At 41.8% G+C, this 24932-nt stretch overlaps 1 protein-coding gene across 2 annotated transcripts in view; it reads left to right on the forward strand.

Moving 5' to 3' along the window:
- The window catches only part of PASK (PAS domain containing serine/threonine kinase), a 31111-nt gene that overhangs the window by 1042 nt on the left and 5137 nt on the right, over nucleotides 1-24932 (forward strand). For both annotated transcript variants that reach the window (XM_075417790.1, XM_075417791.1), the window contains exons 3-14: nucleotides 824-1050; nucleotides 2047-2217; nucleotides 3524-3664; nucleotides 4230-4364; nucleotides 5043-5336; nucleotides 5691-5853; nucleotides 8964-9138; nucleotides 10205-11508; nucleotides 12181-12362; nucleotides 14466-14633; nucleotides 15411-15536; nucleotides 24293-24427. In XM_075417790.1, the coding sequence (XP_075273905.1) occupies nucleotides 824-1050; nucleotides 2047-2217; nucleotides 3524-3664; nucleotides 4230-4364; nucleotides 5043-5336; nucleotides 5691-5853; nucleotides 8964-9138; nucleotides 10205-11508; nucleotides 12181-12362; nucleotides 14466-14633; nucleotides 15411-15536; nucleotides 24293-24427 (3221 nt within the window). The remainder of the gene's footprint in view (nucleotides 1-823; nucleotides 1051-2046; nucleotides 2218-3523; nucleotides 3665-4229; nucleotides 4365-5042; nucleotides 5337-5690; nucleotides 5854-8963; nucleotides 9139-10204; nucleotides 11509-12180; nucleotides 12363-14465; nucleotides 14634-15410; nucleotides 15537-24292; nucleotides 24428-24932) is intronic.

Consider the following 24932-nt stretch of genomic DNA (forward strand, 5'->3'; position numbering starts at 1 on the left):
GTGTTATTATCTAAACCACAGAAAATTTCCAAATGGGGAGAAAGATGTTATACTGGATTCTGTTACGAGGGGAAGAACTTCGCAGTTTACAATGCATGCAGATACAGATCTCCCTGTTTTATCACGATGAGTGTATGCATAACTGTATGCGATGCATAAATGCAGAGATGTTCTTGTGATGAGTTGTTCATAAAGCTTCTTCCACTACTGCTAAACCTTCAAAGCTGCTTACTGTTTTGGGAGTGGAGCGATGACATTTGGCTGCTGGTGGTGCTTCCCAGGGAAACATTATTTGCAGGCAGAACCTTTGGAAATTTTAGGGCAATGATGTGGTATTGTGTAACATAAAACATTGGTGTGGGCACAGATGTTTCAGTGTCACATCTTGTGAACAGTTAATTAACTGGCTTGTGACTCATGCAGTATTTAATAAGGGCTTGAACACTTACTGTAATTATATTTAATAGCAGTTTCAATTTTAACTTGAGAAATTTCAAAACCTTTAAAACTCTGTTAAGTGAAAAGTAGCAGTTGCCTAGTCTTGTTGAATCTCATGGATGTTGGAAATTTTTTTCTAGCCTACAGACTGAGTTTAATTGTTCCAGGGGCTATGATTCAGCAAGATATGTTTATTAAAATCATTTTTGTTTTCTTTACTTTTACTGATTTTATTTTCTTACAATTTCTTAAAAAAATCTAGAAGCATATATTTTGGGATTACTTGACAGTTGCTTCATCTGACAATGAATTTTTTGTATTCATTCCTCCAATGCTTCTGTAGCAGGCTGTTATAGCTATATAGCTGATCTTTATCTTCTCACAGGGGAGAAATGGAGTTCTTACTGTTTGTCTTCACTGACAGCTTGTAACATTTGTACCAGCAAAATTGGTAACTTGTGGGATTCTGCCTCCCTCTCCACTTCCACTGGAAGTTCTGCTTCTTGCTCCTTTTTGCATGCCCTCACTGGGGAGGTATCCAGCCAACACGTCCGAACGGCCGCACGCAATCCAAACAAAGCCATCTTCACCGTGGATGTCAACACATCAGAGGTATTTGCAGTAGTAACTGCTAAACTAAGCAGGCTGTATCTGGTATAGGTTGTGTGACATCAGACAGGCTAAAATGCCCGATAATCTTATGTGTATCTACAGGCAATCAGAGCGTCATGAGGCATTTTATAGTTTGCTCAACCTCAGACTGACAGTGCGTTTATTTCCATTGCAGATTGTAGTTAGCAAAATATACAAGACAATAGCAGAAGCATGGATGTCTTGAGTCTTTTTGCCTAAACAGAAAAAGTGAATAAAGAAGAATACAGCTGTGCAGCAGCATGAGGGAGGAAAGGAAAAGCAGAATGTGCTTCAAGCCTTCTGTCTGTTAAGTGCCAACTCTGGGATGGGTTTGTGGTGGCACGAGGTCCCTTTATCTGCCCCAGTAAATATGCCTTTTGCATTGGGAGGGAGAGAATTTCTCTGCTTCTGTCCTGAGAGTAAACGTTAATAGAAAATTGAGTACTGAAAACATTAAAGCGCTGTGTCATTTTTAGTTTGAACTGACAGTTTGGGCTTAGCCGTCTTAAAGGCATTTAATCCTGACTTGGCCTGTAACGCAGGCTTAAGTATGTCAGTGACTGGTGTGATTACTGCATGCCTTCAGGTGTGGATAAAATTTTGTAGTCTGCCCAGGCTTTGCCTGCAAATACAACTTTGTAGTTTTGCCTCTGTGGATGTAATTATTGAAACGACACAAGGGGCTGGAGCAGGCAGGCAGTTAAAAGAAAGCAGGAAGCCTGAAAGGAAAGCAGTGTCTCAAACCCTCTTAACCAACAAGGCACATGGTCAAGGGCTGTCCTAGGATAAGAAGCTGTAGTGAACTGTTTTTGAAGATATCAGAATTTAAAAGAACTCCTCCATTTCCACCAAGAGGAAAGGATATTATAAGACATTAAAGCAACAACCCGAGGAGGTGATGATTTGCTAACAAAGCTTACAGCTTTTATTCTTTGTTTTGTTTTGGGGTTTTGGGGTTTTTTTCTGCTTTTCTAGATCCTAGTGGCTAATGACAAAGCCTGCAAGCTGCTTGGGTGTAGTAGTCAGAATCTCATTGGTCAAAAGCTGTCCCGCCTGATATCCAAATCCAGTCAAGAAGTTTGGGAAGCTGTGGATGAGGAGTCCATAGAAACTGATGAATGTTCATCGGTGGTGTCGGGAACTGTGGTATGTGAAATGTTCAAGCAAACATTCCCCACCATATGCAGTGGTTTTGTGGCTTTGGTTTGGGGTTTTTTTTTTTCACATTTTCAATATAATTTCCTGATATATTTAATTTTTAAGTTTGTGGGCATTTGGCAATTATGTCATTTATAGGACTGTTTGGTTTAAAAGTTTGAAGATGTGGGAATTCAAAAGGCAAAAGGTGGTTTAGGGGGCACCTGTGAGAGCATTGCAGCTGCCAACATGTATAGTCACGATGACTTGACCAAATCAGAATTAAAGGACATTAGATTAAAAAAAAAAAAAAAAAAATTCAGTAGAACTGCTTAACATGGAAAAGTTCCCGATTGTCTGGGTTTTTTTAAATATTTTAAAAAATCTTAAATTGCATTGTTCATATTATGAAGTTACAAGTCAGTCAAATACTGTGAAATGTCTGTGCCAAAACACCCTAGCTGGTGCAAAAGAATGGAATTCATATTTTGCCTGTAGTGGGACTGGAGTTGTTTATAAGGAGAACTGCATGAGAAATGTCTCAAAATTATTTTCTTTTGCTGCTGTTGTGAGCTGTCACTAGAAAATATTTGGAAAATGAGCTCATATTCTTACTGGAGTGTTATTTTTGTACTGAAACTGTCAGCATCTCAGAGCTTGATCTTCCTGAATCCGCAGCTGGATATGGGGGGAAAAAATACCGAAGTTTGATTTGGTGAATTAAAATTAAATATCTGATAAAGGCACTGAGTCTAAGCTGCAGCCATTCCATTTATAGGACTCACTGTGTAATTCATAAACCCATTCTGTCAAGATCATGTAACCTGAAGCCTTTTATCATTTTTACAAGATAAATAAACATTTTCTGATTTGAGAAGTATCTTCTCCCATAAGAAATTAAACTGCTATTTTTGCAGCTTAAAGTAAGGACTACGTTACTAATGTTGAGTAATCATTAGCACTGTGGGACATCTCTTCAATAAGGCCTCTGGAAGGCACTTCTCTTGAATGCAAGGTATTAGGTTGGCACATTTATTGTGCTGAAGGAAATGCCTTTAGTCTTCCTGAGGCTGGGAAAGAAGATACAAAAGCAACGACATTTTCTGTATGATCAGTGAATTATTTGCCAACCTTTTGGGCTCTATATTAAAACAGTGTTTCTTCCAACAAAAAACTAGTAAGTAGTCAAGAAACAATGTTTTTCTGACAATGACAGGGAGATATCTTGGCTCAATATCTTATTCTTGTTTGAAATTCTTGCTAAGTAACCACAGCCTTAGTAAATTATGACCAAATCTCTGAATCCTATGGACAGGTGGATGTTATAGGCCATCTGGAAGAGAAGATCCCTGTTTCAGTCTGGCTGAGGCGAATAAGAAGTAAGGACAACCAGTGTTGTGTGGTTGTGCTGGAACCAGTGGAAAGACTTTCAGCTTCTGTTTCCTTCACGGTTGACGTGAGTGTTCTCCTAATGATCAAATGAGACTGCAGTTTGTGAGAGTTTATGTGCAAATGAAATGTGTCTAAAAGACAGCAGGCATATTACTGTTTGTGAACGTGAAGAGTGTACATAGCAGTGCCTGAAACCGGGATTGCACATGCAGGACCCGTATGTGTTTCACCTCTGCGACTCACCTGGACGTATTTGACAAGTCACATTAAAATGCACTGTCTCTCCTTTGGGGACATCTTAGACTTGAACAGTGACAGTTTGGCAGGGGTTGGTTATTCACGGCAGGTGTGGCCTTGTGAAGGGATCAGCTTGTTGAGGAAAAGTTCTGTGGGTTGTGTTGGGCTCCTCTGCTTCTCCACTACAGCAAAGGGCAGGCTCTCTGCATGATAATGTCGGAGAAGTATTGCATTACACTGTATCTGCTTTTACTGAGGTGGCTGTAGCTGTGAAGGGACTGCAGAATGAAAGCTCCTGCCATTTGCTTAGGTATTTGCAGAAACTGTTGTTAAAAGATTGACTGTGGCTGAAATGTTAAAATTTAAATAGTCCTGTAAATTTTCTTCCCAAGGGAGAGATAACTTCATGTGACCTCCTTTTTGCCCATCTCCATGGCTACCCAACATTGGAAGAAGTGGTTGGGGTCCACATAAAGGACCTGATTCCTTCTGTGCAGATCCCTCCTCTAGGCAAAAAAATCCCAAAGGTATAGTATAAGCACCAACCACGTTCTTCCATACCCTTCCCATCTGCAACATAGGTGCACACTCTTTTCCCTCCTTTGGTAACAGAAGAAAACCTTTTCAGAGAGAAGCATAAGTCCCCTGAAAAAGGGTATGCTGCTTACTTACGGAGCTGCTGTCTGAATATTTCCTAACTAGGAATGAGACCAAGCTGTGAGCTCTCACTGTGGAATCTGTCCTGGTGAAAGACACTTTTCTCCAATCCTGGCTTTTTGAAAAAAAGCACTGTCTCTCGTGGCTCCCTAAAATTAATTTGGATTCTTTAACTGGTTTCAGTCATGTTTGTCTGAGGAGTGAAAGTCTAAAGAATGCCCAGATCTTGCAAATGCCATGAAAATGTGCAGCTAGATAGTTGAGAGAGGCCTTATTAATGCTTCATTTGCTGAAAAGCTGCAGCATGGAGTTTCCTGGTCTTGTCATCAGGATATTCATACAGGAGGTCAACACTGCATTCCAGATTCTTAGAAAAATCAGACTTTGTTCCTTCTGATATTCATAGGATTGGTTAATTTTTCTTTTCCTACTTCTTTTTCCTGAGAACTTTCCTACGTAATTTTATATGAATAATGAAATAAAACCAAAACATTTGGTTAGTTAGAGTTTTCTTGTTCTTTTTTTTGTTTTTTTTTGCTTTAATTTAGAACCTCAGGATCCAGCGAGCTGTAGGCCAGTCCAGAGAAGGTGGCATGTTTCCTCTCAGTTTAAATCTGCAAGTAAGCCTTCTGGAGGAGGACCAAGCGGTAGTGCAGAAAGATGGTGTTCTGCAGACAGAAAACGAAGGTTCTTTCCCAGGCTATCATTACTCTGCTACAGTCATGGTTTATTCCACCATCAGTGGTCTTATTACTGTCCTGTCAGACGGAACCATCTGTGGCATCAAGGATAGTTTTGCTTTAATGCTCTTTGGCTATGAGAAGAAAGAACTGTTGGGAAAGGTAAGATGGAACTTTTAATCCCTCCTAAAAGACTGCTATGTGTGGCAGCGTATCCATTGGAGTTGTGAAGTTGACTTTTACATTCATTTCTGTCTGTCACAAAACCTCTTTGTTCCATGTGTTTGGCGAGTGCATTGTAGGATTCCCTTACTGTGATTGCTAAGTCTTGCAGTGCTGAGGGGCTACTATGGATTCCAAGTAGCCCAAAGGTCCTCTTTTGTTCTCCATGAGTTATGTGGATCACTTTTGCCCTAGCTTTCTGTGAGAATCAGGTCCACAAACACGGATTGTTAGCATTTGCCCCCAACCTGTGAGACTCGGCTTAGCTTTATAAGGTTTGCTTCTGTGTTTTAGAACATTACGTTCCTGATCCCTGGTTTCTATAACAACATGGAGAGAAGCAGTGACTGTTCTTTGCTATTACCTCCTCTTGATGACTCCATGGGGACAGAGAGTGAGTGCATCTTTGAAGATGTTATTGCCTGCCGTGCAACTGGCTCTGGCTGCTGTAACAAAGGTAAAATGAATAGAGATTCGAGATTTGCTTATAAACATGGGAACGTGATTTGTAAAAGCAATGTACTTCCATGCAGTTTTTAAATTGGACTTCCCTTATAACCAAAAGTGAACAGAATTGTTCACCTGAGGTTGTGCTTGTGTCTTTGTTGCTAAGAAGATGAAACTGAATATCGAAGTTGGAAATGACAGTGTTAATAGAGAATGCTTTGTACTTAACGAGCATTTCCCTTTCCCTCACTCCCCTATTAGGATCTCTGAGTATTTTACAATGTCTAAAATCATAGAATCATAGTTTGGAAAAGACTTCCAAGATCACGTCCAACCATCAACCCAACAACACCACGCCTACAAAACTATATCCCGAAGTGCCACATCTACACGTTTTTTGAACCCCTCCAGGGATAGTGACTCAACCACCTTCCTGGGCAGCCTGTTCCAATGCCTGACCACTCTTTCAGTAAAGAAATTTTTCCTAATATCTAATTTAAACCTCCCCTGACCCAGCTTGAGGTCATTGCCTCTCATCCTATTGCTAGTTGCTTGGAAGAAGAGACCAACACCTGCCTCACTACAACCTCCTTTCAGGTAGCTGTAGAGAGCAATAAGGTCCCCCCTCAGCCTGCTCTTCTCCAGACTAAACAAACCCAGCTCCCTCAGCTGCTCCTCGTAAGCCTTGTTCTCCAGACCCTTCACCAGCCTCGTTGCTCTTTTCTGGACACCTTCCAGCCCCTCAATGTCCTGCTTGTAGTGAGGAGCCCAAAACTGCACACAGTACTCGAGGTGCGGCCTCACCAGTGCCAAGTACAGGGGCACAATCACCTCCCTGATCCTGCCGGCCACACTATTCCTGATCCAAGCCAGGATGCTGTTGGCCTTCTTGGCCACCTGGGCACACTGCTGGCTCATGTTCAGCCGGCTGTCGACCAGCACCCCAAGATCTTTTTCTGTGGGGCAGCTTTCCAGCCACTCCTCCCCAAGGCTGTACTGTTGCATGGGGTTGCTGTGACCAAAGTGCAGGACCCAGCATTTGGTCTTGTTGAATCTCATACAGTTGGCCTCGGCCCATTGATCCAGTCGGTCTGGATCCCTCTGCAGAGCCTTCCCACCCTCAAGCAGATCGACACTGCCACCCAACTTGGTGTCATCTGCAAACTTACTGAGGGAGCACTCAATCCCCTCGTCCAGATCATTGATAAAGATGTTAAACAAGACCGGACCCAAAACTGAGCCCTGGGGAACACCACTCTGACTAGCCACCAGCTAGATTTAACTCCATTCACCACCACTCTCTGCACTCGGCCATCCAGCCAGTTCTTTATCCAGCGAAGAGTACACCCATCCAAACCATGGGCAGCTCGTTTCTCCAGGAGGGTGCTGTGGGGAACAGTGTCAGAGGCCTTACTGAAGTCCAGGTAGATGACATCCAACAGCCTTTCCCTTGTCCACTAGGTGGGTCACCTGGTCATAGAAGGAGATCAGGTTGGTCAAGCAGGACCTGCCTTTCATGAACCCATGCTGGCTGGGTCTGATCCCCTGGTTGTCCTTCACATGCCTGGGTGAGTGCACTCAGGATGAACCACTCCGTAATCTTGCCCAGCACTGAGGTCAGGCTGACAGGCCTGTAGTTCCCAGGATCCTCCTTCCGGCCCTTCTTGTAGATGGGTGTTACGCTGACGATGCTCCAGTCATCTGGGACCTCGCCTGTTAGCCGGGACTGCTGATAGGTGATGGAGAGTGGCTTGGCCAGCTCCTCCGCCAGTTCCCTCAGCACTCTTGGGTGGATCCCATCTGCCCCCATGGACTTGTAAGCATCCAGCTGGTGCAGCAGGTCGTTAACTGCTTCCTCCTAGATTATGGGAGGTTTGTTCTGCTCTCCTTCCCTATCTACCAGCACTGGGGGCTGACTACCCTGGGGATAACTGGGGATAAAAATATATCTTTTGTGACAGTTTTTTAGCAGAGATGTAGATACTTAGGACTGGTATTTTAAGGGAAAATTCTAATATTCTTCTGAATTGGCTCATGTTGCTGGCTAATATTCAGTGTTATGTTGCAGTGGTGTTTCAGTTAGGCATCACATATTCCTCTGGTGCAAGTTCGCTGCATTTACAAAGAATTTATCAAAATTGTATTTCTCTGAACACAACAGGAATAAACAGAAGCAAGGAAGCCTCATGTCTCCAAATCTGTCTTTCCAGCTAGCTCTGCCCAAAACAGAGGACACAAGCAAGCACACGCTTGCATACATATTGCAAGAGATCCTTTATGCTGGTTTTACAGTCTCCTTCATTTTTTTCCCGTGTTTTCTTCTTCTCTTTTCTTTGCTTATAAATGCACATCTGCATTAAAACCAGTGCACAATACTGGAAGAAAGAAGAGTTAGTAGACAGTGTGCACTTTCTTAAGGAGTTCTTCGATTAAATGATGCCTCTAATCTAGGAGTAATTCAGTTCTTCAGTGGGGGAGCATTGTTGGCACTCAGCCTTTACTAAACAGGAGGATTGTTCTAGATTCGAATCTAGATTTGTTCACTTATTAACAATACTTGGTTTACGTCATCTTACAACTTGTGTTTTTCTCTTTTGATCTGTTGTCACTGGGGAGGGAAAAGTTCTTGTCCATTTTTTTCTGTTAAACATGTTTGGAATGTATACTTTTTGTCTTGCAATTTCAGTGAATTTCATAACAGCAGTCTAAACCTTTTAATTTTAAGTCTTCGGAATGGGGAGTGTATGTGTATTTTGGGCTTTTTTTTTTTTTGCTGCTGCTATTTGCACAATCACTTTATTTCCAGACTTTGTATGGTCATTGGCCTTTTTTTAGGTCTCTGAACTTCAGTCCAAGTAGCTAACCCAGGAGGCTAATACCTGTCCAAGGGCTTTGACAGGAAAGCAAATTTTAGGATTCCTGCATGGGATGACTTTTCAGACCAAAGTAAAGTGGAGTGCTCATATTTGGACCACTTTGCCTTAATCAAGTCTTTTATATTCAATTCCTTCAGGTCGAGACAGACCAAGGCAGTTCCAAGCTTGTTTTTAGTCACTGTAGTCTCTGAAGCCTAAACATGAAAGATTAAGTTGGTATGCTTTTGTTTCATGTCTGGTACAGACAGCAGCTTCTTGGCTGCATCTTCAGCAAGCCTTCTGTCAAGAGATGAAGAGCAGAAATTGGAAGAAAGACACAAAGAGGACAAATTAATACATGGTGAGACTAAAAAAAAGAATGGGACCAGTTTCTTTTCTGCTCCCTCACCTCCTGAAGTGGCATCCACACCCTCCAATAGGTAGGCATTTCATGGACTGCATATTCACTTTGAAAAATGAAGAGCCATGGTGGCAATCACCAGCAAATCTGTTTTTTCACCTCTGTGATATCTGTAGGAAGGTGTTACAAGAGCCTTCTGTGCTTTGCTCTCTAGATTCTGAGCATTATTTGCAAGACAGGTTGAGTCTACCTTAGATTTTTGTTTAGATCTATATGACCTACATTTGTAAAGTTAGAGGAGTTCCATCTCTAAAGGGGACAAAATTGTTATTCCTTCCGGTGCGTGGTGTAACTGTGAGGTCATCCATTAAAACAGGATGCCTTGTTACCAGAGTCCAGACATTTTTATTGTACCTTTCTAAGTGTTTTTCCTGTTACAAGGTTAGAAATTCTGCACAGGTACCTATGTGATGCACATGGTTTATCTCAATTCAAATTTTAAGCCTTTGACATTAGCAATTCTAACTCTCAGAAAATATTTTCTGCCCGTTTTAATATATGGACTATTACAGCACAATTCTTGTTGCTTTTTAGACAAACTGATAGTCTCATTGTTTCCTTGTGCTCTCCTGGGCTTGTCTATCATATCATACTTGGATTGTAAGTGCTCTGCTGCACGGTTGGTTTTTCTACTCTGCATTTTTACTAATAGAAGTGTTTGTAAAATACATTGTGCTATGGCCTTCAGTGAACCATGGTTAAATTGATGGATGGGGACATCCATTTTCCGTTGGACAGAGAGCAGATCTTCTGTTCTCAGGGCTGGAAGTATCCTGCCACGTGTATTGGCTTTTTGTTGTGGTAAATGATCTATGATACATATCTAGAAATTAAGCTAAAGAAAGAAGTAATCTGCAGGGAAAGAGTGCCATTCAAGTGTACCTGCTCTTCTTCAGTCAAGATGGAATTTGTTAGGGTTTTGGATGCCTGTGCCAACAGCTTTCTGCCTCTTAATCTTAGAAATAAAACAATTGGTGCAGGTTTTAAATAGTGACCATAGTAATGGAAGAGTGTGTAGTATACAGCATGATGGTTTTCTCACTTTTTTGTCATCTGATATCACTAATAACTTTGAATCCTTGCAGTGAAGACGACATTGCTGCCGATGGTCTGTCAGGCCACCAGAGAGAGCCTTACCCTGAAATCTGTCTTGACAGAATCAGAGCAGTGGAACAGTGTAGAACAGTGGAAGCTGCAGGATCAAGTAATTCTCAGATGATCTCTGTAAGGGTCTCTCCCACGTCATCTGATTCAGGACAGTTTGTTTTAGGTCAGAACATGAAGGTTCCAGTAAGAAGCAGTGATAGTGCAGTATCTGGTGCATCCAAGACTCAAAGTGCCGGTGAGACTAGTATCTTGCCTAACCAATTGCAAGTTCATCATCAAGACCTCAAGGAAGTAAATTGTCAGCAGATCAGTAGGTTACCGTATGAAATACTGAAGCATCAGCACTCGCCTGATGCCTGGGGACAAACTTCTTCAGTAAATGTTGCCTGGTTGCCTAGGCTAGAAGACAATCTAGATACCTCATCCTATGGCCCAATTAAGCCCCCTGCTTATGTTGCTTGTAACTCCCCTGGAACACCAACAATAGATGAGCCATGGTCTGGGGCAGCACCAGACTGCAGACAAGACTTTCAAAGCCACATGGTTACAGAGCAATCGTCAAAACCAAACTTGGTGTGTGATGCAAAACATGCCAGTCTTGAACACATTGTTGTTGAAAAGTGCCTGCCGAATGATGCTTCATCCTTCTTTGCAAATGAAAGAAATACTATCTGTGATGTTTGCTCAGGAAATAAAATGGTTTGCAGTGCTTCTGCACCAGGAGTTGCCACAACCTCTGAATGTGTTAAAGAATCAGACACTGAGCTGAACTGTATTTGCTCTGGGCTTGAGGTACTGGATCTAAATGTTGGTGTCAAGGGGAAATCAGACAATTGTTTAGGTATTACCTCAGCTCTTGTAGGAGCATCCTCCTCTAATGCAGTGGACTCGGCTATAAGCACTATGTTAACTCAGAAAAACAATGCCTTTTCAACTGGGCAAGAAAAGCAGCTGTTGAATGGTGTTGCCATAGAAGATGATTCTGGGTGGCTGGTCCCCCAAAGGCATTTAGCAAACTCTGAAGAATCCTGCAAAGCATTTCTTGAGAAGCCTGAAACTCTTGCAAAGACTGTGGGCTACAACGTCAACCAAAGCCCACTGCAAAGCAAAGGTAGTGCGGAAGACGACTGTCAGTTGCGTTGGCAGCAAAATACAGAGATAAAAGCAACATCAACCCCAGTGAAACAAGAAGGAAGGCTGAATCCAGCAGCTCCTTTGACCTTGGAGATTCTGGAAGGCAGCTACACTGGGAATTGCTGTCACAGAGATGGTTCACAATTAAGTAAGTTAAACCTGCTTCTCCCCTTCCCAAAACTCTTATCAGGATGCCCTTTTTCACCCACATTTTTGCAGAAGGCAAACAGTCCTGCTGAGAAGCTCACAGTGGAGAGAAGGAAGCAGCTGTAGCATCTACAAGAAAAAGTGTTATTTCAGTCTACTCAGAGGGTATTGGAAAAGCAGGTGGTATAAAATACAAAGTTACTAAGAAATTAACTAAGACTTGAATAGTCGGAAATATTCTTAAAACACAGAAGATTTGAACCTGATAACTTTTTCTGAACAGAAAATATAAACTCCATTGTAAAACTTGTATTTAAATTGTGTAGTGGAACGTGTTTCATCCACTCCTTCAGCTGGATTCAGTGGCTTGTTGTATAAAATCCTCATTTTTGTGTAATTTAGAATAACAATGTGAAATTAATAATCACAGTTAGACACTGACAAAAGTTTCTGCCAGGGGTGGAAACCATGGATATAGCCACCAAGTATCTCTAGAATAGCTGTGTTTTTGTCAGCCCCTCTGATGATTCCTTACTGAGTAGGTGTTCCCCAAATAAATGGTGGAGTAATTCACTTTTGTTAAGAGCTCAGAATTTTGTCCTAAAATGTCTGCGGTCTCATTCAACACTAAAGTTTCATTCTACCATTTTAACTTCCTCACCTGTTTCTACAGGTATACTTTTTGAAGTGAAACGTGTAGAACTAAAGGACTCTGCCATGCTTTTCTGTGTCCGGGTGGTGAAAGACCTTCTACAGAGCCAGAAGGAAGCTGTGGCAAAGACTCAGCTTTTGCTCTCCAGTCTAGCAAGCTCTACCCAGTCTATTGGAGATCTTTCTACACATAGTCTTGGAGAAGTAAGAAATTCTACCGTTGTATAATATTGAGCGTTTCTCTCTTGTTTGGCTGTTAAGCTGAAGCTAACGGAGCACTGGAACAGGCTGCCCAGGGAGGTTGTGTCTCTGGAGATATTCAAGACCCGCCTGGACAAGGTCCTGTGCAGCCTACTGTAGGTGACCCTGCTTCGGCAGGGGGGTTGGACTAGATGACCCACAGAGGTCCCTTCCAACCCCTACTATTCTGTGATTCTGTGAAACATTTTTGAAATTAAAACAATGTCGTGTCAGGGTGGGTGGATATTGCTGTTTCTTTGTTTCCCTATTTTTATGTCAAAAGAAACATTTCTTTGCTGTAAAAATGACAAATTGCTATTTTGTAACATTTCTGGTAGTGTGTGTGTGGCTTAGCGTAGGTACCTTTCCAGTCTGAACAATGAAAGCACCTAATTTAAAATTTGTTCTTAGGCTGGTTTGAGTACATCTGCAATAGAGGTTTGCACCAGTGTGGTGAGATTAATTTTTAAATCAGTGTAATCACACTGGCACCAATGACATAACACTTAAAGAAGGAAATACTAGGCTGAAAACTTTCATGTCAGTGAAACTTGTGTCAACAAAAGAAAACTGCAGTTTTTAGCTGCCTCCTGAGATGCTGCATTCGGGATGGTGTACGGAAAGCTAACAACATGTAGCTGAACAGTAGACACAATGCCATATGTCGATGCCATAAAACCTGAACACAGAACTGCTCAGGCCTGCCTTTTAGTTAGTAGTGGGATGTAAAACTGACAGTACTTTGACCAAGGCTGCAGAGGAAAATAGTTATCTTTGATCAAAATAGGTAATGGTGATCTTCTAGATCCCTTGAGTAAATGTATGCATTCGCTAGATCTTTACGTAGCTGGACTTTATGATGACCTTAATGGAGAAGTACATACAGATTTAGATATTGCATGTGTAACATATAGTGGTAATAGTTCCAAACTCCAGGAGACTCTGAGGAGCTGCTGTTTATTGAAATGTACTGCAGATTAGACATGTAGCTTCCCCCCCTCTGCCTGGCCCTTAATTAGTGAGCTGGGAAATAAAGTAGATATTTGAGTGAAAAGCTTGGCTATTGGCAAAGCTTGCTATTTTTATGAGATCTTTGAGAGCTGAGTAGTAAGGTGGCTCTTGCTTTCCTTTTATAAAATCGTCTTCCAAGTACACAGATGTGTATGCTGAAATATAAGCACTTCCGACCATTTCACGTGTCCCTCCACATTTTGCTATTCGAAACATATGCCCTATGAGATTTGTTGTGTTTCCTCTCAGTATGGAATACTGTGTAGGCCATAAAGGTGTTCTGTATGCATTTTAGACGTGTCTTTGGTAGAGAAACTTATTAATTGCTGAGACAAACAACCCCAAGCCCTATCCTCAGAGCAAGAAAAACTTTGCTCTGTGTTGCAGGCCTTGGTAGGAGGGCATGTGATGTTTCGTTACTAGGGATTTTGCTGGGCTATTAACATTTAAGAGGCTATGCCTTGAACATGTTTTCTCTTTGTGTCTGCTAAGAGACCAACCTGCAGAACTAAAATGCTATCTTAGCAGAAAGTTTGGTATACACTGGTAATTTGGTATCTTTTACACACTAACTCTTTTTAGGTTACTGAAGCAAATAGAAGTCACTGAATTTATAGACAGGGCTTAAAGCAGCACCTTTTTAGTTCTGTCCATTTAGAATACACTCACCTGGAAAATTTACAGCATTGAAAGTAACCTACATTTTATTAATCAAATAAAATTATTATTTGGTGATAGACCACAATGAATTCATTTTCATACTTGCACAGAGAATTTTGTGCAAGCATCTAAGGTGCATATGCTTCTGTTTTCTTTATCTTTCTCTGAATTAAGTAGTATTTGTAGCCGCTGAGAGATGACTGTTGACTTAATTTGTCTCGTGATGGAGATGGTTACATCAACATACAGTTCTTGCTATCAAAACCAAAGAGGACTCTTTTTAGCTGTTCTTGCAGATGGGTACTTTCTTTCTTTTCAGTATTTACTTCATTCTAGAAACATGATTCTGTGGCTTCCTCTTTTTTTTCTCACTTTTTTTTTCTTATCTGTACCTAGGCCATCAGATCAGCTTCACTGTTTGAGAATTCCCGAAGAGATGAAGAGCTTGAAAGATTAAGGGCATGTGAGGGAGAATACGCAAAAAATTACAACACTCTCAGTCTTATTGGCAAAGGATCTTTTGGCTTTGTATGGACTGCCAGAGGCAAGAAAGATCATCAGGAGGTTAAGTATTTCTTCTAGATTCTCATTGCAGTATTTATTTAGGATGAAAACTGAAAGGTTAGAGTGTTCATATTCTGTCAATACTACACTATTAAAAGCTGCGATTTGGTAGCCTGGAGTTTTCCTTTTAAACAGAAATCTGAAATCACTAACCTCATGAAAACAGGACAGCAAAATGTCCACGTTGATGTGGTATATAAATTTTACCTAAAACAACAGGCACAGAATGAGACTGACCATGTAGCTCATTTAACCTCTTGAAAGAAGTATACGCTGAGTTTAACAGAATTACAGGTTTTAGTCTTCAGTTACTGTGAATGACAAACTTCAAAATCTTTATCATGCCATGACTCAAGAATGTGGAGTAGACATGTTGAGGTTATGGGACCCACCTCTTTATCATTAGAAGTGTTTTCAGTGTTGAGAGGCAAGCTCTGGTGTTTCTCTGCAGGGATGTTAAGTACTTGTTTCCCTCCACTGTACCGCTGTGCCCAAAGTCACTACTGCTTGAGTTGATAAGAGAGCTGGCCTGTCAAAGCCTCTGGAATTCAGAGCATCAATGAAAAAAAAAAAAAAAGTATCTGTCTTTTCTGTGCATCATTTGGCTGGTAGGATTAAATTAGTTTAAATATGTTTAAAGATACTATAAGCAATTCATATTGGGTTACTTCTGTCCTGCTAGTAATATGATTCGCTAACATTTTTCGTGGAGATTAACTTACCAAACACTTAAAGCCATTCTTTGGTGGGTGATGCTGAATGCTGTTGTCTGTGTAGGTTGTCGTAAAGTTCATCTGGAAGGAGAGGGTGCTTGAGGACTGCTGGGTAGATGATCCTGATCTGGGGAGAGTTACTCAAGAAATAGCAATCCTGTTGAAGCTGCATCACCCCAGTATCATTAAGGTACAGTGAACTTGGAGTGAGTGTAGTTTGAACTGCATCAGATTGTTCCTTTGAATACTTGGTGGCTCATGTTCCTCTTCAGGAGTGAGGAAGTTTCCTTTATTAAATATGTCTTTTCAGGAAAGAAAGGAACCTATCTATCCTGCTTTGTTTTGGAGGGTATGTTACAGCAGACTGTCACTTGCGTCAACACTTTTACCCCAAACAACTGATGTAAACATAGATCTGAAGGTGTGACTAACAGAAAAAAGTCTGTATGTTACTTCAAGATGATAGGATGCATATCTTGGAAATGTGATGTCACATGTACTAGTTCAGTGAACAATCTGGATATGTATCTTGATTCCTGTTCTTTGGTTTGGGGTTGTTTTTTTGTGGGTTTTTTTAAGTGCCCCAGAAGATAATTCCTCTTGATTTTAGTTCTGCTCTCAGTTTTTGTTATGCTCTCTTTTCAAGAAACATTTGTGCTCAGTGAAATGAGACTTTCAAAAGTTATAATATATTTTGATTAAATCTGCAAGAGGAGAACAGTATTTGTTTAAAAAAAAAAATAAGGCAGTTTGAGGATTTATTTGAAGATCTGGTAATAACCTAATAGTACACTATATATTGTTCAGCAGGTATCTTTTATTACAGCGCATATGTATGGCTTTTCCGAGGACTAATTAGCGTATGTTAATATCTTTCACGCATGTCTGTTAGCGCCTCCGGGTGGTCATCGGGGGCCTTCAGATGAAGGCTTGTACTCTTCATCATGGTGTCCACTGGTTGACCTTTGTTTCTGTGCAAACTCAGTTCTAACATTGCTTATACTGTGTCCTTCCAGGTTGTTTTGCTCTGGTCTTGTTGCCCTCTTGGTGCCTCTCTATCTCTGTAGCTTGGTGCATCTGCCCTACCAAGGCCGAGCTGTCCGGAGTGGAATTATTTAGGAGTCTGTTATCCCAATTATCCGCTGAGGACCAAGACTTGCTTTGGTTTTACTCATTTTGTCTAATGACATATAGTGAGAACTTATGTCTACATACATCCACTACATTCCTAGGCAGAAACAGGGGTTAGTACAATAGTTACAGCATTAGATCACTATGTGTGCAAGAATACAAACTGCAATAATAAAAACTACTAACAACTAGAAAATGTTATTGAAGCTACTTTGTTATAGGTTCACGTTTCTTGTGATCCCTTCCATCAATCCCCCCTTTTCTTTTAGACTATTGTTCCTTTCAGGTTAAAAGTTTTAATAATCATTAGATTATTCCATACTTACACTTCCAACAGCATTGAATCATTATACAAGCTAAAATACATACACCTATTACCACAAGAACTAAGAAAAACCAGTTCTTCAACCAGGATAAATTTGGTAGCTATGAGGTGAGCTTATTCCACATCTCTTCAAATCCACAGGAACTACCATCTTTAGTTACTTCGTGTAATATTCTGGTTTGTTTCCAAATTTCCTCTAGGTCTGTGGATATTCTACCACTTTGATCTACATATACACAACAGCTTGTGTTTATGATTGTGCAACCTTGTGAGGTTAGTAACAAATTGAGGGCGATCCTGTTTTGGATCACTGCCTTCAATAGGTTAGATGCTTTAGTCTGCAGAGCGTTTATGGCATCTGTGGTTTTATTTTCAATGTTTTCTTTTACTGTTGATATATTTACAATGGTCTTTTCTAATTCACTTACTCCAAGCCATGGAAGGAACCATCTAGCAGAGCTGTGACAACCAGTAGGTCTTTCTGCAATGGCATTACAGGTCTTTTTAATTTGCCTAATAGAAATTTTAACCCATCCTTTCTGTCAATGTACCTTGTTAGTTATTGTGAGATTGGGGACTGAATCTCCTAGAGTACCCACTGCTTTCTTCTCGAAAAGTGGTACTTTCCAAGCTCAATTTCCACACAGCCAATGCCATCCTGTTTCCTCAGGGCTTTTAGGCACCAGCCACCCAACTGTGGGTTTAGTTTTACTTGCGTTAAAACCCATCAGTCAGTCTTCATCGAAACTACCTTCCCCAAATAAATTTTTATATCTACTACACTCTTTTGTTTCACCTACATCTATGGTAGCATTACTCTTGCATAATGGGGTATTATCTTCTCCCTGTCTGTAGCATTGCTGTGTACAGGTATAATTGTACCATGCTTTGGGTTCCTTTATTTGAATTTTTTGCTGGGTGATTTGTGTTGCCTGATTACCATTTCTGGTCTACACTTAAATGTAAGTTGCTGGGGCTTGGTATTCCTAAAAGAGTTACCTTGTTTTCTCGTGAAGCTGGCATTTGAGTACAAATCCAGCAATCATTTTTGTGTAGTATCTGAGTGATGTTCTGGACTAGGATGCAAATTCCTGTCCCATTGCTTTGTCCAAATAGCTGGACTCATGGCTACCATCATTGCCCACAGAATTAAACTAATCACGGTCGTCTTGTTATTTTTATTTTGAGAGGTGATTGATGTTCTACAGTCCAGGGAGCAGAAGCTTTCTTGACTCTTGAATAATGAATCCAAGCTGGTTGTTCGTGAATCTTGATTTCAGTAAAAGTAGTTAGCAGCCCTTCGTAAGGTCCGTTCCACTTCTCTCCAAGGGGATCGCTTGAAAGAGTCTTAACAAAAACCCAGTCTCCAGGTTTGATCATGTGTATTGGTTGATCTAGACCCCTACCCCTTGTTCCTAAAACTAATTTTTGAATATTACTTATCTGTTTTCCTAAAGCTATCAAATATTTGTGTAAGTACCCCTCCCCCATTTGCACCATGTCCTCCCCTTGATATGACAATTGATAAGGTCTTCCAAACAAAATTTCAAATGGACTGATGCCCTCTTTGTTCCTGGGCTTCACTCTGATTCTTAGTAAAGCCAAGCGTAGGGCTTTGTCCCAAGACAATTTTGCCTCTTGACTAATGTTTGCTAGTTGTTGTTTGATTAAGTGATTTATTTGTTCTATTTGGCCACTTGCCTATGGTCTGTAGGGGGTGTGTAGCTGCCAATCAATACCCAAAATTCTACTGATTTGTTGTACTACTGTGTGCAAAAATGTGACCCTCTATCCGAGGATATGATTGCCAGCACCTCAAATCGTGGTATGATTTCATTTACCAGAATTCATACTACTTCTCGAGCCTTATTCGTTCTGCAGGGAAACGTTTCAGGCCATCCGGAAAATGTGTCTGTTATAACCAATAAATATCGATACCTCCCTTTTCTTGGGAGTTCCGAAAAATTAATTTGATAATGTTGTCCTGGTATGTTTGCCCTTCCAATTTTCCCAAAGTATACTTCGCATGTTGTATTCAGATTATTCCTCAGACAAATTTCACACATTTGAGTTCCTTGTTTCACAGCAGTGTAAAGATATCTGCTTACTGCCCTCTTGTTCAAATCCTTATATAGGGTATCTGCTCCCCAATGAGTTTTATTATGCTCCTTTCTGACTACTTACCATAATAAGTTTGAAGGTATAACTATACAATTGTCTGGCGTTAAATACGTCTTTTTTTGTTCACTTACCTCTAAATCCTCTATCAATTTCATATCGTCTTGTGAGTATTTAAATTCCATTTTTGGAAGTTTACCATCTGGAACTAGTGCCAAGAGTTTTATAAAATTTCTTTCTGGTGCTCTTTAGCCTCTTGATCTGCCAGCTTATTTCCCAATTCCTGTTCAGTGTTACCTTTTTGCTGCCCTCTGCAATGCATTATTGCCACTTGCTCTGGTAAATTCATGGCTTCCAAAAGCTGTAATATTTCTTTTGCATGCTTAATCTGTTTGCCTTGAGCTGTAAGCAGTCCAAAGGCGTATTTGGAGTCTGTCCAAATATTTATTTTCTTTCCTTTCACCAATTCTAAGGCTCTGGTCAGAGCAATTATTTCTGTCTTTTCAGCAGACATACCTGCAGGGGAATGTTCTGCCTCAATTACCTCATGTGCTGTGGTTACCGCATGCCCTGTTTTACGAGCCCCGTCTTTCATGAAGCTACTTCCATCGATGAACCAGGATTCCTCTGCGCTTTCCAATGGTTTCTCCTTTAAATCAGGTCTGCTGGAGTAGACTGTTTCGGTAGTCTCCAAGCAGTCGTGCGTTAGTTGTTCCATAGTGGCAGAGTCTTTACTAAGAAAGGATGCTGGGTTCACAATGTTAGCTGTCACAATATTAACATCATCTTGTTCCACCAAAATAGCCTGATACTTTAGAAATCGGGATGGTGAGAGCTAATGGCCTCCCTTTTGCTGCAATACTGCAGAAACTGTGTGCCAGACTATGACTGTCATTTTCTGGCCCATAGTGAACTTAGGAGTTTCTTGAATATTAAGGAAAACTGCTGCAACTGCTCGCAGACATCCAGGCCATCCTCTTGCTTACCTCGTGCAATTGCTTGGAGAAATATGCAACTGCTCTCTTGTATGGCCCCAGTTGCTGGGCCAGCACTCCCAGGGCAATGCCTTGTCTCTTGTGGGAAAATAGTCAAAAGGGTTTTAGAACATTTGGAAGTCCAAGAGCTGGGGCTCTCATAAGTTCCCTTTTTAATTGTTCAAAAGTCCTTTTTGCCTCTCTGGTCCAAATCAGCTGCCTGGCCTTGTCTTTCAACAGTTCATACAAGGGTTTAATTATTAAACCATAATTGTATATCCATAGTCTACACCATGTGTCATTCCTAAAATGGTTCTGAATTCTTTTACCGTTTGTGGTTTTGGAGTCCAGCAGATGGCTTCTTTCGTCTCTCTTCACAGTTTTCATTGTCCTCTTAAGATTTCAAGTCCAAGGTAAGTCACTGGCTGTTGAGTCATCTGGGCTTTCTGTTGAGAGACTTGACAACCATCAAGTCCCAGAAAATTGAGAAGACGCACTCTCTACTTACTGCAATCCCCCTCTGTTTCTACGGCAATGAGGAGGTCATCCACATACTGTAACAAAGTCCCCTGTTGTGCCGGAGGAATCTATTTTTCAAGATCCCGGGCTAGTTGATTTCCGAAGATGGCAGGGCTATTTTTAAAACCTTAGGGTAACACTGTCCAGGTTAATTGGGACTTTTGTCCAGAATCTGGATTTTCCCATTCAAAAGCAAATAGGTTCTGACTGTGTGCGGCCAGAGGTAAACAGAAAAAGGCATCTTTTAGATCTAGTACAGTAAACCATCCCTGGCTATCCTCCAGTTTATTCAACAAGATTTAGGGGTTAGCTACTACTGGATAGAGATCTTCCACGATTTTATTAATTGCCCTTAAGTCTTGAACTAATCTATAACTTTTCCCATCCAACTTCTTCACTGGCAAAATGGAGGTGTTATATTGAGATTCACATTCTATTAATAACCCGAAATTTATAAAATTATCAATTATTTCCTTTATGCCTTTTTAATCCTCTAACTTGAAGGGGTACTGTTTGGCCTTAACTGGTTGAGCTCCAGGTTTCAATTTTATTTCTGCTGGGTCTGCATTTTTGGCTCTGCCTGGGGTTCCCAAAGCCCATACCCCTGGATACACTTGGTCTAGTATATCCTGAGGCACTCCTCCTTTTTCTATGGTTTGAAGCCCAGAATTTTGGTCAATTTAGTATTTTCAATTTCAAATTCTATTTGTCCCTTTCTGAAAATGATTGTGGCATTCAACTGTTCCAATAGGTCTCGTCCTAGAAGGGACTTAAGGGCCCCAGGCATGTACAAAAATCTGTGTATTCCAGTGTGCTTACCTAACTTATACTCTGTTGGGTTTAGAAAATATGCCTTTTCCAATTGGCCTGTAGCGTCCACAACAGTTACAAAATCCTTATCCAAGGGTGTCAATTGTTGATTCAGAACTGAAAATGACGTGTTGGTATCCACCAAAAATTCCACATTGTGTTTCCTTAGCTTTATGTTAACCAGTGGATCCGCTCGGGTGGATTCCCCAGGTCCCCGTCATTCACTATTTTGCAATTCAGTAACTGTTCTGGGACAGGGTCCTTTTCTGCTTCATGGACATTCCCTTTTCCAATGCCCGAATCCCCTGCAACCAGCACATTGATTGGTTCTCAGTCCCCATTTGTCATGGTTTCTTTGTCCCTGTCTCCTTCATACTTCTTCATTCTGTTGGGACAATGCAGCCACAGTGGCTAAGGCTATTACCCGAACCATTTTCTTTCTAGCTTCTTCGTCCCTATTGTGATACACTCGCCACACCTCTTCTGCTAGATTTTCTAAGTTCCTTATATCTGGTTCTTTGAGTTTTTGCAGCTTCCTCCTAATATCATTAGTAGACTGTCTTAAAAATGGAGATACCAGTTGTTGTTGTCTAGCTTCATCTGATGTCGGATCCATAGTAGTGAATTTTTGCACTGCTGATGGTAATCTATCCAGAAGTTCCGTTGGGGTCTCTGTCTGGCCTTGCTTTACTTCATACAAGGCTGACCCGTTTGCTGCTTTCCGGATCCTGTGTTCCAGCCCACAGCGAATCCAAGTTACGATATTGCTGTAACAGTCGATACTGGGCTGGATCACTGCGGTCCCACCCCGGGTCTCTGAAGGGAACATGCTGTTCCTCCGTCCCTTGTAAGGTACCTGCGTTAATTTGTGCCCTCACGTGATCCCTTGCTGTTTTTAACACGATTCCTTTCTCAGCCTCTGTCATTGTCTCTAGTATCAAATCCACATCTTTCCAATCCGGACCCAAATTCTTCTTAACTATCCATTCCAATTTCCTGGCTGCCCCGCTAGGATCTTCCCTGTATCCTTCTCGTACAATTGTAAGGGCGTTCTTACCAGGGCCGGGCCCCCCGGCCCCATCGCCTGCCTTCAAGGGGCCCGGACTATGGCTCCCGCCTGGCTGCGGGCGCGGCCGGGGACGGGGGTGGGCTCGCACCCGCTAGATGGCGCTGCTTCGCCAGCCGGGGCCTCGCCCCCTGCTGGGCGCGCGGGGGCTGGCAGCGGGGCGGGGGGCTGCGGGGGGGCCGGACGCTGCCCCGGGTTCTGCCCCTCGCCTGTGGTGTTCGGGCATCTGTGCCCTGTGCCGCACGCAGAACCCACCTCCGGAGTCCGCCCGCCTCTTGCTTTCTGTCCTTTTCTAATGCCGACGCAAGAGCGTCCTGTGGGGCTGGCGTTGTACCGCATTCCTTCTGCCACTCGGGGTGATTTCGCACAGTGAAAAACGTATCGGCAGATGAGACCTCATCCCTTTTTCTTTCCCTCCTTAAAAACAACATTAGCTGTAGCAAAGTATCATAGTTCAGGTTCCATTCTCAGGCCACTTTTGCTCATAATCTAACTTATACAACGGCCACCATTGATTACAATACTTCATTAGCGTCCTTTTATTTACGCTGCCTCCTGGGAGTCCCCCTATTTCTTTCCAGTGGTACAAAATACAGCCCAAAGGGCTGTTCTTCAGTATCTCTTTGCTCTGTGAAGTCCCCATTATTTAACTACCACTTCCCCCTTTCCACGTCCTTCTGACAAATAACAACAATGTGATAATTACTTAAAAATCAACATTCACTCTTCTTACGCTTCGTTTGTCTCTGGCTGCTTCCCTCAAGGGACAGCAAAACCGCGGATCAGAACTCCACACTCACTTTGTACTTATTTGTATTTGTCCACACAGAGGCCTCACACACAGTCATACAATATTAATTTAGGATTATCTCAGTCCAAATCATTTACCAGAATCATGGTCAATTTCCAGAATAATGATCCATATATCAGCCAAGGCCGCATCCAGTGGGGACTTGAACCCCATGTATACCTTTAAGGCGCTAGCAGCCCGGTATTCTCTCCCCGCGTAACCCAATTAATCAGATTATGACTTATGGGAGTCCCTAACCTTAGATTGATGCCAGTAGTACTAAAAGAATACCTTTACTCACAGATGGTCCTTGTCTGTTCCTGTGGTTATCCAGACAAGGCGAGGAACCCCTTTGGGAAAAAGCTCCCGAGGGCGCCCAAGGGGCTCCTGTTCTCACCGCGTCCCGCAGCCAGACAGAGTCTGTCCCATCTGGGGTGCCAATTGATTCGAAGGTCCGGTAATAACTTAACAGTACAATGTATACTATTAAGCAGGTATCCTTTATTACAGTGCCCAGCACATGGGGGATCTCTCCTCCAAACGTGCGTGCCAAACACCCTGCCATGTCAGGTTAAATACAGTCACGATATACATATTCATTATATTTCTGAGAAATGCTTAGCATATTCATGCATTTTCCGAGGACTAATTAGCATATGTTAATATCTTTCACGCATGTCTGTTAGCGCCTCCAGGTGGTCATCGGGGGCCTTCAGATGAAGGCTTGTACTCTTCATCACGGTGTCCGCTGGTTGATCTTTGTTTCTGCGCAAACTCAGTTCTAAGATTGCTTATACTGTGTCCTTCCAGGTTGTTTTGCTCTGATCTTGTTGCCCTCTTGGTGCCTCTCTATCTCTGTAGCTTGGTGCATCTGCCCTACCAAGGCCAAGCTGTCCGGAGTGGAATTATTTAGGAGTCTGTTATCCCAATTATCCGCTGAGGACCAAGACTTGCTTTGGTTTTACTCATTTTGTCTAATGACATATAGTGAGAACTTATGTCTACATACATCCACTACATTCCTAGGCAGAAACAGGGGTTAGTACAATAGTTACAGCATTAGATCACTATGTGTGCAAGAATACAAACTGCAATAATAAAAACTACTAACAACTAGAAAATGTTATTGAAGCTACTTTGTTACAGGTTCACGTTTCTTGTGATCCCTTCCATCAGGATGAATCACTTGATTAAAAAAGCCTGTTATTTATAGGTGCTGGATGTATTTGAAAATGAACACTTTTTCCAGCTGGTGATGGAGAAGCATGGATCTGGTCTGGATCTCTTTACATTCATTGATAATCAGCCCAACTTGGATGAGCCATTAGCGAGCTATATATTCAGACAGGTGAGAGCTGGGAATGTGTGGTTGCTACATGCAGGTAAGATTTGGTTAATGTAAGAAACAGGACCCTATTTTACTCAAAAGACTGGCTAATCAGCAGGCGTGCTGAGCTGGAGTCATGCTCAGTACCTGAAGGATTTTTCGTCGTTATTCTGTGGGGCTGATTTCTAGCTAACTGAAATGCTATCTGCAGAAACGTTTTTGAGGTGTACCTAGAAACCTGTAACAAAAAAACTTTTACAGGACCTTACTTCATATCAAGGCCATCATATAGGGCCTTCCTATACAGCCATCGCCTCTTGGCTGTGGCTGTAGTAGCATGCACCCCCTGTCACCAGGGTTTCCTATTCATGTAGCAGTCACGTTTCCTCTGCGGGAGGAGGAAAGCTCACAGAAGTTGCCCCAAGCCTCACTGAAAGCCACACTTTCCCTTAGATCAATGCTTGGTTTAGATTGGTTAAGGGGGTCAAGGGTTCTCCTCTTTCTAAGGAATTTAAAATCAATAAAT

Source organism: Opisthocomus hoazin, chromosome 4 (assembly GCF_030867145.1).
Source record: "Opisthocomus hoazin isolate bOpiHoa1 chromosome 4, bOpiHoa1.hap1, whole genome shotgun sequence".
Lineage (NCBI taxonomy): Eukaryota > Metazoa > Chordata > Aves > Opisthocomiformes > Opisthocomidae > Opisthocomus > Opisthocomus hoazin.